At 39.0% G+C, this 15,190-nt stretch overlaps 2 protein-coding genes across 2 annotated transcripts in view; one reads left to right on the plus strand and one right to left on the minus strand.

The window, feature by feature from the left end:
• Positions 1-3,047, plus strand: part of LOC106157166 (uncharacterized) — a 52,942-nt gene extending 49,895 nt beyond the window's left edge. Inside the window, exon 45 of the mRNA XM_087008105.1 lies at positions 74-3,047. Coding sequence (XP_086864231.1) covers positions 74-685 — 612 coding nt within the window. The 3' untranslated portion in view covers positions 686-3,047. The remainder of the gene's footprint in view (positions 1-73) is intronic.
• Positions 3,048-4,030: 983 nt separating this feature from the next.
• On the minus strand, positions 4,031-12,313 carry LOC106178729 (uncharacterized). The gene is made up of 9 exons (XM_013562031.2): positions 12,145-12,313; positions 9,499-9,731; positions 8,718-8,897; positions 8,249-8,394; positions 7,446-7,643; positions 7,036-7,164; positions 6,290-6,565; positions 5,940-6,069; positions 4,031-5,516 (listed from the first exon to the last, which is right to left on the minus strand). Exons 2-9 carry the CDS (start codon positions 9,696-9,698, stop codon positions 4,676-4,678), a joined length of 2,100 nt encoding a protein of 699 aa, XP_013417485.2. The 5' UTR covers positions 9,699-9,731; positions 12,145-12,313; the 3' UTR covers positions 4,031-4,675.
• Positions 12,314-15,190: the final 2,877 nt, after the last annotated feature.

Consider the following 15,190-nt stretch of genomic DNA (forward strand, 5'->3'; position numbering starts at 1 on the left):
GACTGCTGATTGTGTTTCCAGCTCTTACTTACTATAGCACATATTTCATGTGTCAAGTTCCTTTTGTCCTCAGGTGTTCAACCTTGACATCTCCCAACAGTTGAATTCCTATGAGGTGGAGTACCACGTCCTGCAGGAGGAGATGTTGTGGTCACCACAGCAAGGGAACATGGACATTGAGAGACTGGAACAAGCCAACCAGAGTCTCAAACGACAAAACATGCAGATGCTGGAACAGCTCCAGACGGCTCACAATCAGAACCACACACTAGAGGTCACTCTTGGCAATCTTCAGGGCAGCCATAACAGACTGAAGTCCCATTTGAAAACCCTAGAGCTTGAACGGACTGCTTTACTTAACACAGTGGCTAAACTGAAGGCGCTGATACCCCCAGAGAAGATATCACAAGCAGGTATTTCTCTGCCAGATTTGATGCAGAATATTCCACACACTCTTCATTCTGGGCAGGATGGAAACAAAAATAACTTTGAAGGTGGCACGTACGATGATTCTGATACGGAGGTTGCAATAATCACCAAAGAAAAGCAAGATCAGAGCAGGAAGAGGTTCAGCAGTGGAGAGAGCGTCCCAAGATTGGGGAACTTGATGCATCGCTCTCCTAGAGGAAAATCCCCACTTGTCCTCCATGAAGAAAAAAGTCAACAAAGACCGGATTCCCACTGAATGGAGTATTGCAGATTTCCAATCAATTTGGTGCCATTTTCTTTTACTTTAAACTTTTTTTTAGTTCAAAACAAGAAGGTGAAGTGAACTTTCTAGTCTACTTATTCTTGATAACTTTTATTATTAAGCTATTTTAACTTGTTAAGGCATGGCTTCCAGAAAAAAAATGTTTTTAGGATCTTCATATACACAGATATTATATAGTATGTTTATGAAGGAATAAGCAGTTTTTACCCATTGAACCTCAAGACAGTATTCGTCATGTGTTGCATAATTGTTCATGTGCAGCAAAACTATAAAATGATCCACATGGTATCTTATACAAAGGAATGAAGAATTATCCTTTTAAATTAATAGAAACAGCGAATGTCGTCACAAAAATTAATGTTCATGGGTTTTGTGGATGCAAGTGTGTTGTGTGTGTGTGTTGTGCTGCTAAGCATCGCAAAAAAAGGTTGGGAAAACTAGCTTACTAGGAGAGCAGGACTTGATTAAGAGATAACCAAGGGACTGATGCTGCGAAAAACCAGTTCCAATGTAAAGATAGATTTGATGACAATGAAAATTAAATGGTGACAGGCTTCTCTTCCTTGATAATTGATATCTAAGTCAAATTTCGGTTTCATGTAGAAACTTATATATCTATTGTCCATTGATTGATTGACTTCATGAATATGGTAAAAATTTTAATGGCCAGTCTGAGTTCTGTTGAAATCTGTGTATTAACAACAGGACTAGATGTGTGTGTGTGTGTGTGTGTGTGTGTGTGTGTGTGTGTGTGTGTGTGTGTGCGCGCGCGCGCGCGCGCGCGCGCGCGCGCGCATGTGCATTTGGTTAGGGGGATGGGGGGTAAGGGAAGCTCAGTCAAAATCATATAGTTTCTTGGTCATTGTCATATTTGATCTCCATTTTTAATCGTTTTTACTTGTATTAATTATAATTGAATTGCATACAATGGGAGGGGAGACATCCATTATAATTGTTTCTTTGGGCAAGACTAGAGTTATTTGAGCAATAATAATACAAAAGTTCCATTATTTGATGTGCTCAGTATAAACATATTTAGAAAGTCATTTCAAGCATTCCCAAAAATTCTAAATGTATTCCTGTCGATTCAGAATCTAAATTTATCATTTTTTTTCACAAACGTGCTCCTTTCAGAAGCGAGGAATGATTTGAAAAGTATGAACAGTGTAGAACGAAACTTGGTAGCCAGTGTTCAATGTTTGATCGAGAAAAAGTTTTGGGCTCAAAATCCTCTTAATACTCTTCAAGTCAAAATTATCATCCTTAAATTACTCAAATTTGTGATGAACAGTATGTGGTGAAAAATGCACGGACTATATTTTGTTATCACCATACACAAGATGTACTATATTATTTTCAATGTTTCTGTTGATCAGAATCCTGCAGAAGCAGAAGTATAGATCTACTCTTTTTTTTTTTTTTTTTCATCAGCTATGATTCGTACCACTATCGATTAATCTTACCTGCTAAATTTACTTATTCAACATCTCACTTTTTTTCTTATTTCTTAAAGAGTATATAAGTTTTTAAATTTTATTGTCATTTCTTGGTGTCTCAACAATGTTTATCATATAATATCATTAAATATGGACCCCATTTGATTAGCATTCATTTGATAGTTCTTGATGTGGAATATATTTGATTTCATTCAATTTTTTTGTTTTGGTATGTTTTGTTATGAGATGGGAGAATGGCAATCCATGTTTTAATTGCTACCATCTTGGGTTTTATTTCATCATAGGATTTTATTTCATTATTTCATTTCACATCATTAGGAGTTAATTTGTGTCAATTCATTTTGTGTTATTTATTTTACTTATATACAGATTACCAGAAAAGCGCAGTATATTGATGCCTTTAAGGTAGAAAAGGTTTTAATTGAAATGAATCATAGGTCAGGAAAACAGAAGAAAAATTATATTACTTAGAACAATCTTCAGGTTTGAAATATCTGTCTCAGTGATTTGGTTGACTTAAAAGCTCAGAAGTTTCATAGGGTATACTCAAATGTCACACTTTTTGTTTTTGTTATGCTAACTTTAACTATAAAATCCAAGTATAAGTTAATTCGTAAAAAAAATTATAATGTCTATATTTTATGTTAATTTTTTCAAAGGAAAAAAATTACTATCAAACAAATATGAATAGTAGGTATGTGGTATGAAAAGTATCTAGGTTCTTTCATCTGAAGGACTTTGATCATCGAAAATGGCTACAAAAAGACATCCAGTGCATGTACAAGTACTATAAGCCACATACTGGAAGGGTACAATCAATCAGACGTTTTGACAATTTGCAGTTAAAAATGTAAAATAAATTGGACAAAGAAGCAGTGTGCAACGTTTTATGTATTTTCAACATCTTCAGACTAAGTATAGTCTGTAAGAATCTTAGCATTTGATAAAAAACGTTGTTGTTTTTTAACCAAATACATGTACCATATCCCCTTTAGACCCTATCACAAGAGAAAACGGTTAGAATTCGTTAAAATAATAATGCACAAATTACATTTTACCTTTTGCGCGTTCTGAAATTTAGATTCTTTATTTTATGCAAAATTACTGTATTTATGTAGAATTTATTTCACTTTAAACAGAACTGACTTGTTTACTTGGTTGTGTTTTTGGACACGTTCTTTAATTCCCCGTGACATGTGATTTGTCCATTTATTAAACGTCGTTTGCCGGATCTTTTATTTTTTGTCATATGCACATTGTATTCGTATATCACAAGGATAGGGTACACCGCCTGGGATGATTTGTTTGAACCATAAGCGTGTGTTCTTGTCTAAGTTAAACGCTTTCCGCATTCAAATCAGTAGTTTTCGACTAAACGGGGAAACGCACTACTCAAACAGGCCGATATAGAGCAGACGGGGAAAAGACAAACTATGATCCTATAAAGGGGAAAAGAGAAATGAAATATGTTACTTTCAGCTCTCTTTGGAATGGGAAAAGAACATTTATTAAAATTACCTGGGAGACTAAAGAAGTAAAACGAACTTCGAGTGGAATCAGTAGCGTAGTGGGTAAAACGGCGATTCTTTGTTGTAGCGAAATGAGTTCCACACATATCAAACGCTAATATCATCGGTGCTTTGGACCAAACCCAATATCTCTTTCCAAAACCCGTTGTAATTTATCGAATTTAATAATATAAATCCACTTATTATATTTTACCTTTTGTGCTCTGACACTTAGTCCGATAAAACACGCACGCACACACAGTCAGCTAGTTGTTACAACTGGAAAATCATTTTAACATATTACACAGTTGGTAGAATTAAGGGCAACGAACGGTACCCCCCCCCCCCCCCCCTTTCCACACACACACACTGTGACACACAATTCAACATCATTTTAACATATTACAACGCTGTATTGTATAAATTGCATGCGTAATCCATTATATGTTTTCACATATTAAAAATTTAGAAAATAGAGATACATCTGAAAACAATGGGAAACGATCATTAAAATGGACATTAAGTGGCCGTATATGTAATTCTGGCATTCTTTACGCCAGCTGCAAATTATATTGTTTCACCAGTTTGAGCTTTTATCTTCAGATCTTACGTGCATATCAATGCATATCAAGTTGCGAATTTAACACAATTTGTTATGAGGACGAGGCGTGTGATAAAACAACCGACAAATATGAACTCTCAGCGTTTTCTGGGCAACGAGTTTGTAATCCCTTTCCTGTTGATTTGATCCATTATGACTATACCCTTCAAAACTTCGTCTGAAGTCTAAATACTAAATGAGGCACATGCCGCTTCGTTCAAATCTTTTTCTAGCTCGGTGTACTGTCATCGTCACAGGAAAATTCAGAAAATTCATCCATTTTGGATACTTTGACACAAAAGGGGACAGAGTTATCAGAGGAGGCTTTTCCACCAGTATCAGTGGCAAGGCAAACGGCATCATTTGGCACAGCAGAAAACGAAAACTTGTCGCTGTATTAGATATATTTTTCAGAACTTTCTGGGAAAGTTTCTATGGTGCTTTCTTCACCCTGTAACGAGGCAACGCCATTCCCCTCCTCATCGGTAATGTTATGTGCGATGTTTGAGATAACATGCGTCTCAACAGACACAGTGTTACGTGGTTGCGTTTCCCCTGATGGTTCTGCTGCCTCTTCCGTTGGTGGTTGTGTTGGTGATTGTGCTGGGTGTTCTGTTGGCGATCCTGTTGGTAGTTCTGTTGGTTCTGTTGATGGTCCTGTTGGTAGTTCTGCTGGTTCTGTTGATGGTCCTGTTGGTAGTTCTGGTGGTGTTTCTGTTAGCGGTTCTGTTGACAGTTCTGTTGGTGGCCGTGTTAGCTGTTCTGTTGGTGGTTCTGTTGATGGTCCTGTTGTTGGTTGTGTTGGCGGTTCTGTTGATGGCTCTGTTGATGGTTCTGTTTGCTGTTCTGTTGGTTGTTCTGTAGGCGGTTCTGTTGGTGGGCCTGTTGGCGGTTCTGTTGGTTGTTCTGTAGGCGGTTCTGTTGGCGGTACTGTTGGTGGGCCTGTCGGTGGTGCTGATGGCGGTGGTGGTGAAGGCGGTGCAGGAGTGCCAGCCATAACATAGGGACCCGCACTGACCATAACCTGTCCAGCGGTAACTCCAGATGACCCGCTCACACCAGGGACATCTTGCGCAGAGTATCCAGCCACTTTGGCTGTGTTTTGAGCATAGACGGCGGCATACCCAGACACCGGGGCCGCGTTAAGTTGAGGACTGGCTGAACTGACCGCGGAAGCAGAGGCTATCGGAATGTTGTCAAACTCTAGAAACTGTGACGTCCTCTTAGCCAAATATACCCTACGTGGTTATAAAAACAACAGATAATAATTTTGGGAATCTTGGATTTATATATTTCTTTAGAAAAGCAAGTGAAAAACAGAAATTTATAATCAAAGAAGAATAAACGATAACATTTTGGAATATCAACTTCAGCACCAACGTACACATTCCCAAAAATTTCTACAAATACTGATTATTGTACTATTGCGACTTAAAAACAACTCTGATGCTTTGCATCAACAGGGCAATTGTAATAATGATTATTACACAAAGGTAAATAAGTAAGCGTAAATTCAAACATAAAATGAATAAAGATGTCACACAATAAAACTTGTACAAAAATGTTAACCGCCATAACTAATAGATTTTTGTATCTTCTAACAGATTGTAAAACGTAAAAAACACGACTTTAAAGCGGGGAAAATATAGTACAGTACCCACCGTATAGTATCCAGCCACGTCTCCTCACCATGGAGATAAGTGACGTCCTCTCGGGTGGCCCCCGCCTGCTCCTCTGACGTCAGAGCTTGAACTGGGAACGTTTCGACACTTATCACTTCTCGGTCGTGGGCTGGAGCGAAATAAAAATGAGTTAACAGAGACAAGATGTACAATTTATGAGATAACAGAGACAAGAAGTACAATTTATGAAATAACAGAGACTCAACGTACAATTTACAAGACCTAAAATTCGCACTGCGGTTAAGAACTTCTGTTCACAGAAAGCATGCTTACGAGCGAAGCTTAGACTTAATTAAGTTAAGACCTAATTAAGTTAAGTTACATCTCACCTGATTTATCCATCCACTGTTGCAATCTGTCCAAAACCGAAGGAAAGTTTTTGAATGTCATGGAAAATTGCCCGTTGCCTAGCGGCAATATGGACACCTTTGAAGGAGAAAAAATGGCGCATGACAAGCGTTCAGGTGCTGCAGTGGGCGTGTCGCTACCTGGAGTGAAGGAGTAGGCGATCCGAGTAACGTACTGATAAGAGCGCCTTGAACGCTTATCAGGGAGATACATGTACTTAAAGGGACGCTTTTGAAAACAGGCACTCGGACTTCTACCTGAAATATAAATATAGTTATAAGGTTAGTTAGTCACCGTAGATAACTTCTATGTGTAAGAGATAAGTAAGTTTTAAAAAATCGATAAGCCACTGATTTGCTTTATTAAGTTGACGAGTGACGTTTCCTTCGGAACAATAATTTAGATATATTAACAATCATCTCAATATCATAGATTGTGGAGAAGCTCCGATGCTAAGTTATTTCATTTTACTCGGCTTCTTGTAATTCCCCAAATATCAGTATCATATAATTAAACATATCTCTTTCGGCAAGGAAAAAGATTCATTATTTGTCAAAATTATGTCAAAAATATATTTGCGTGCCCGACTTACACACTGTATGCAAGATATTAGGTATTTTTAAACACACTTCTAGTTCTGCATTTCTCGTGCTACTGTTGTTCGGGTCAGTTTGTCTTTGGGATCCCAACTTTTAGGCTGCGCAAATAAAACCATAACCACACCAACCTGAGAGAATTTTTACTGTCTGTATATTGAGGACGTGGACATTCTGTTGGCCTAACCAGGAGGAGATGTGGTGCATTGCCTCGCTGGGTGACGAAAACCCCAGGGCAGACGGTATAAAATCTCGTAGGCCTGGAAATAGAGCATTTTCATCTTCAATATAAACTTGTGCTGCTGACGTTGCCTATGTTATTTTTACTTGATTAAATTTAGTTTGACTAGTTAACATGGAGAGAAAAGTTTAACATAGTTTTCAATTTATTTGTATGATAAAGAAGGTCAACAAACTGCGTAGTCATTGGTTCAATTTTTGTGAAAAAGGTTTCAGCTTGTGGTAGCCAACCTAGGCCGGCATATCTACAATTTTGTTTAAACTATTTTGCCCTTTTACGGAATTTAAAATAAATACTTACCTAGCCGCATTTCCTCTCTAGGCCCATCTCCTTTATGAGCAAAGTAAAACAACCTAAGGATGAAGGCAGAAGGCTTATTTGGCTTGAATATCAAGGCTGTGGAGTCATTGCGAGTTATAAAGCGTTCCGGTTGATCTGCCGGGGTGTACATTGTGATGTGCAGAGGGGTATTCACAGTCTCAACTGTCACAACGGGGTCTGGGGACGGAACATGTGTAAGTAATATGTTATTGTTCTTGATAACAGCACAAACATACATAATACAACACAATGACAGATAACATACTGTTACACACCACAGACATTATCTTGGCACTTCATTGTTAAAACTTCACCTAAATAAAATTAGAATGACGGCTTATAGACTCAAAAAAGTTGGTAATATCAAAATTAATGGAAAAGTATGCTGCTCTCAAATACACCAAAAAATTGATAAATTTATAAAAACCGACATCGTTTTATCAAATACCAAATACCGGGAAATGCGCTGATGCGCACAAAGTCACTTAAATGGATGTAAACTAGGAACCAATTATATGACAGCACCATTTAAAATTAAAGAGTGTATCGACATTCTAAGTGGTTCACTTTTAAAGCATGCTATTCTGGGAAGTCTAACCGATCACCTATCAAATCTGATAAGAGATGTAGAACATATTTTGGGTGCGCTAGAAAAGAAGAGGTAGAGACACTGCTGAATTGGGAAAGTCATATAATGTACTGGTATTTCGATTCAATATCTGCCAATGAATAATCAAAATTAAGCCGTTGAATCAAAATCACACCATGCGCTGTACACTTACTTTTGGTCCTAGCCAGCCACTCATTGGCAGCTTGGATCAATTCTCCAAGCGTTACGTCACCGTGATTGGGAACGAAGTCACGTATAAGGAGAGTAGGCGGGGTAGAAGGTTTTGGCGATGACGGTGGGAGTTTTCTATACCATAACCTGAAAATGACGTCAAGACTAATATAATCATCGGTGCGTACATAATACTATAGTCATTTCTGACGAAGAAGAGAGATCAAAGGTAGTAAACTTGTCTACCAGCTAGAAGCAGACTAATTCTCAAAAATTTGTTGGCAAAGAACGTGAAGCTCGTACTTCAAGTAATTTACAAAAACAAAAAATGTGTGTCACGAACTACCTCAAAGCATTTGCACCAAAACCGGTTTCAAACTATCATAAATGAACCTTAAATAAAATTCCATTCTCAATCTTATCAAGTGACTTCCGCTTTAATCTTCAATTGAAAAAATATCCGTACACACCGTAAATGTCTCACAATTACACCTATTGGTCCTTTCTTGGATAGTGGCTCCATCCAGAGTGCGCTGTCAGTTCCAGCACTAGGGGTGTCAGCTCTGACAATCTTTGTCACCGTTTCACACTTGATTAAGTAAACATCATTTCGACTTGCCAACCAAGAAGATGCTCGGCTTACTAATACCCTTAAAAGAAAAAATATAGTCAATAATTCCGAAAGAGAATAAATAAAATTCATAAATTTCTAACGGTTAACTTACTTGCTACAGTCTAAAAATGCGCCATATGAGTCTGATGCTTGTATGCACAACTCTTTACATAAAAGAAATAAACTTGGCATCAAGGGCAACTCTTCTGAAAAGAAAAATGGATCTTTAACTCCCTTATTTGACCCAACTTGAAAATGACGTATTGCCCAGATGAAATTTGGAATCAGAAAGAAATTTTTTATTCAAAGGCTGTCCTTTCGCATCCCCGCGCCCCCCCAATGCCCCTATTTCACACAGACCACGAATCCCACGAATCGCCAGGAATTGACAAATTTCAGGATTCGTGGTTGAATCGTAATCAGTTCGTGAAGTTCTTAACAGATTCGTATATATTCGTAGTCAGTTCTTGCAATTCTTGATCAATCACGAACTGATTACGGTTCAACCACGAATCCTGAAATTTGTCAATACCTGGCGATTCGTGGGATTCGTGGTCTGTGTAAAATAGGGGCATTACACAAACCACCCCCACACCAACCCCCAGCCCAACTACGGGTTTGCCAGTAGGCCTACTTACGCCATGTCATCGCCTGTGACAGATGACCCAAACAAAGACTGTCTCGCACTCCACACTGGAGCGAAGTCGCGGCACGAAATTTGCTGGGCAGCAAGAAGCTGATCGCCGAGGGCGGCCGCTGGGGACATCACCTCTTCGTAACTGGGTGGGGCGCCAGGGGGTCCCCTGCTAGACGCCATGTCTGGGTTCACGTGCTCCATTGTCTAGGTGGGGCATTCGAACACTTGTTGTGCCTAGAGTGGAGAATAACTGCCGATAATAGGTCAAAACAATCACATGTAAATGAAATGATATTCATGCCATACCACATGAGATTTCTAGTGCCCTGGTGGGATTTCTGCCTGGCTGTCTTTATGTAGGATGTGCAGGTTGAAAACAAAGACTGACACCCCCCCTTTCCACTAATATTCGTGTCCTGGATCCGCTCCTGTGCTTTCCTCTTTTTAACGGATATTAAAGAACACTCGTAAGTACAAGTAGGCAAATTTGCCTCGGACGCCCAGCGTCTTAAAAATGTACACTGACTGTTAATCTTTCGTGCTTGCAATTACCAGTACAATAACAGCATGTTTGCAAGATTTAAGACAATTCAAAATAAGTTTAAGTTTGGGAGATTTCAAGTTAAAGACCTCAAGATTATTACTTAACACGGCATAATTAGAAAGGGGTCCTAGACGTATACTGTACATGTATATATAGCAATCCTGGGACCCTAAGTCCCACGGGTCTTATAGTAGTCCATATGTCATCTTTTTTGCTGGGCGACGTCATTTATTCATACATGTACAGGTTTGAATTAGACCTGCTCTGAACACAACTTAACCACGTGTTCCCCGGCATTCCAATCAATTATATTGGCATGTCCAGTCTTCAGACACCAGCACCATTAACATGTCATCAACTTAGCTTGAAGTCATAACAAGGGCGTTTACAATGTACTGCGAGTTGATTAAAGTAGTAATTAATTCTCCCTCATCTTGTTTATCTACATGTATGATTAATTATTTAGTCATTAATCATTAAAAACAGCCATTCGGCGAAATTTTCTTCCTTTTTATGAAACTTTAAAACGTAATTAACCAACCGTGTCGGTGAAAGTTCACGCTTCACATGACATAACCTGTTTTTAGGTCATCTTTATTTTATCTGTCTATTCCGTGTTTCAATGAAACAGTTTTGAAGCATTTTGAGACAAGATACGCTCTCTTTCCCAACATGGCACCTATGGTATTGTGAGCAATGAAGTACACATATAGAACACGGGAATAGGAAAAAGTGCCGTAACTGCACCAACGTGCATACATATCACAGTCGGACACTGGAGATAAATATACAACATAGCCCTAACACAGGTATCCTTTGGTTCCATATTCATTAGCCTGGATATCTACTATACACCAGCCACAATGAGTGCATTTGTACTTTACTATATATAAAAAATACCGGGGACGCTGATTGCATGCACAACACGTTAGGTATGAATGCTACCTGTACATTCACTTAGACCTCGTTCAGAATAGGGGACTAACTAGTCCGAGGGTCAAATATGGCCGACTCACTTGAATACTTCCCCACGGGATATCTATTCAGTGTCTATTAGCGGATTAGACGGCAATCTTTGTATTAGGTCGCCACATTTGACACTCAGACTAGTTAGTCCCCTATTCTGAATGGTGCCTAACAGGAATGTGTGTGTGTGTGTGTGTGTGTGTGTGTGTGCGTGCGTGCGTGCGTAAGGGGGGTCTGCCAGCAAGGGATGGTCTGGTAAAAGATCTCCAATAAGTTTCTGTAACAGTTCAGATATGTACAAACACAAGTAAGCGGTGGAACCATTTTGAGGCCTTATTATCATGTGAACCGGCTGATTGTTTGCGACAAAAGCAATTTTTTCTCTTGCACGCGGCGTGAGTCGACATACATTTTTCATGTCCTGTGTCCACTGTTTCAACACGGGCTGTCTAAACCAATGATGAACGTATTCCTCGCAAGCCCATGAGGAAGGCAATAATTGTCTTAGGTAGGTTTACGAGCAATTTGTCTGTGGGAAAACAGCTACAAATGTAGGCCATTTAGTCAAATGCATCTATTCATATCTTTGACCTTAAAACGTCAAATACGAAAAAGTCAAAACATCAATCATCGTAAATATGATTATAAAATGCCAGTGGTCCGTGGACTGTCAAACCTCTTGGATCCTACACGCGTCACCAGAGACGAAATGTGATGTTCACGGTGATAGGAACATGTCCTTTACATTCTCATTTGGCAATGCACTGCATGAATATATATGCAGCCAGGCCTGACTACTTGCCATTTCGCACAATAACTGTTAATGATAGCCTACTAATGTGGTACCAGTGGCTTGTGAGGGGGGGGGGGGGGGGTCAAGCTTCAAGTCTTCCCTTCATTGGGTGGTTGATTGGAAGGGGGGGGGGGGGGGGCATTCATGTACACTGTAGGCTACCTTGATATACCAGTAAGGGCGACATTAGCTCTGCGCGTGTACGCTCAGCTTGACGCTTGCCATAGCCTGAATACAAATAGGCCTAAGTATCCTCAAACCACCAATACTCTCTCTCTCTCTCTCTCTCTGTGTGTGTGTGTGTGTGTGTGTGTTACATGTACATCCTGTTACTTATTACTTACAGATGTGATAAACCAAACGTCTGATCAACTATATATTCGACGAGCGTCAAGGCTATGCTGACTCTCAAGAGGTAGAGTTTGACTCATTGCGCCATATGGGCTTCCTGGTATACACTCGGTGTAGGCCTACACTAGCGTACTCAGGGTCGGTTCCGTCGGTGGCGGAGGCACCCTGGTACTGGTCGAGTGGAAAATGCGAATCCTGAGGACTGGAATGCAGTCAGTCCATGTCCAGTAGTTATTGTATGCGGACTATAAGTCATACAGCACTAACGCCCTTGTTATCTCAGGCATTCCAATATGGAGTCATATTTAGGTCAATGTACAAATATACACTGGGCCCTCGAGTGTACTAAATAATGACAATAATAGTCGTTTTGTGTTGCATGCGTTTATATTCGGGAAAAATAAATTTCCCGGTCAGGGGGTCCATTAGAAAAGTTAACTTTTTTTTTACTTAGATGTTATATTTAATGACTTATTTAATATAGGGCCTAAAATGGCTGAGAAAACTTGACAGCTAGCTAGGACCCATGCTAAATATGAAAGGGAAATCGAAAGTTACATGTAGCATCTTTAATTTAAAGTTCACTGTGATAACTGTCGCAAACTCATATAATGCAGCAATCTGTAGTAATTCAATGATGACCAAACATTATTTTGCAAGTTACGGAAGTGGTTTTGATAAAATGTTTTGCGCGCTTACCTCTCTGCAGTGTGGTTTATATTTCGTATTGTTGTATTCAAAATTCAAAATTAAAATAAGTGTATAGCTGTGTCTTGTCATTGATTTTTGCTTTATTTATTTTCTTTAACTTTCTTCTTTTTTTTTTTTTTTTTTAATGTAGGCTTATATGGGCTAGTAAAGAGCAAGGCTGTATTCACAACCAAAGTTGATCCGCGGACTAACAGATCAGCAATTAGATATGGCCGACCCATTTGAAAGCTTGCCACGTAATCTCTGAGGGGAATCTATTTATTGCTTATTAGGGGGTTATGCGGCAAGCTTTCGAGTCGGTCGGCCATATTTGATCCGCTGATCTGTTAGTCCGCGGATCAACTGGTTGTTAATGCGGCCTAAAAGTAAATTGGACCCTGTGGGCCCTGCAGTGTGGTCCTTCCCTGAACGTACAGCAAAGCCCCTTCGGGCGGTCTAATCCTGCTGTCTTTAACCAAAGATACATTAAAAAACTGGTTGAGTCAGTGCCTGGAAATATAAATGACGTCATCTGGGTTCGTGACATCCACAGGAGAACTTAACTGTTTGCAGGAAATCTTCGTTGACTAATATTTACTTTGGGAGACTCTGGATTTCATGCTTTCGTGGACGGGACGTTTACTCTTCTATGAATTGATGTATAGCTGATCACCAAAAAGATATCCACATGGAAAAAACTTCACAAATTTTATAAATTAACTGTCAGTTTAGAGTTAAAGATAGAAACAAAATAAACCCCAAAGTACTGGTTTAATGATGCAATTTGTCTTTGTTTGAAATCAAAGGTGTAATGTTCTGTTGGAACATTCCAGCCATTTAAGCAAGAGTGTAGGTAAAGATTTTGGTCTCATCCACTACCCCCCCCCCCCCCCAAAAAAAAAAAAAAACACCTCTCTCTCTCTCTCTCTCTCTCTCTTTCTCTGTCCGTCTGTCTGTCTGTCTGCACTCTAGCCGCTACAACAAGCCATATAGGAGAGACCATTGTGTTTCCCCACTCTTATTGATAATCATCTTCAACGACTCATTTCAGCTGTCGCTTATCGCATTCACCTGTTTCGCGGCACGTACTGTATGTCTTCATAGATTATTGAGATAAACCGACCGTTGATTTTTTCCAAGTTACAAGTAGGCATGATTAAATACAATATCTAGAAGGAACGACTGCACTTAATCGTCCCAGTGCTAATAATTATCCCCTTAAGACACCATAAGAGGGTCAGAAAATGAATCTTAGATTATGTGGAAGTATTTTTTCCGCACGTGAGGGTCGGAAGGTTGGTATGAAAGTGTAGCAGTAGCAATTCAGACACGCCTCTGACAGGATTTGATATTTGAATAATTCCACGGCGATTCTCTCCGGACTATTTTCCCCCAAGCACAACTCACCCGGATGATAACCACGTGACCTGCTATTTAACCAGATTTTGTTTCTTTGAAAATAGGAGGTGGTTATGATACTATACAGATGTAAGAATTCAAAGTATTTGGAATGTCCTTGTTTGATTATATCTCAGATGAAGAAGTATCCCAGAAAAAAACACCTTAACCAAATCACTTTACTTATACTTACTAGTTGACATCGTCATTTCCTCTAACAGTGTGGTTCTGGAAACGTAGAAATGGGGTTCTGAGCAACTTTATGTTTATTTATTTATTTATTTATTTATTTATTTATTTATTTATTTATTTATTTATTTATTTATTTATTATTTATTTGATACTTTTCATTATATGTTTGACAGTTGTGAAGCGATAAAAGATTGAATACAGTGTCTGTAATAAGATTAATCTCTCTTGCCTTTATCAAAAAAATTAATTGCGCTCTTGACGTACTTAATTTTAAAAAATACGCCTGTTGAACTGTATCAAAATGAAAAGTCCCCTTTTCTTATTCAGAAAATGGCTAATAAAAGATAGGGATCAATACATTCCACGATCCCAATTCATAGCGATACGATCTCGCTTAGGGCAGAGATTGATTGAAACGATCGATCTCTCGAGAAAGCCGGGCTTTTCATTCAGATGCTGTCACCAATGAACATGAACTTGTTACCGTTCCTAGAAATGCTTGGACTCTATTCGTTAAGCGAGAAATGACGTTTCTCCACAATCATATACATGTATGGATATCCAATGGCTTGTTCAAACTAAAAAGTATTTTAGACTGAATGATTGGGCTTATTTACTTGACCAAACAAGCCGATTCCTGTGAGAGCTGTCTGACATTCGATTCCCTGGATAATTAATGCGGACGTCTGATGACGCAGTGCAATCAGATTCCCGTTTTAATATGTATGTTTTAGCAAAAGAGGCGTGCTTGACCTTTGC

Source organism: Lingula anatina, chromosome 3, assembly GCF_051362555.1.
Source record: "Lingula anatina isolate TDL-2025a chromosome 3, LinAna3.0, whole genome shotgun sequence".
Classification (NCBI taxonomy): Eukaryota; Metazoa; Brachiopoda; class Lingulata; order Lingulida; family Lingulidae; genus Lingula; species Lingula anatina.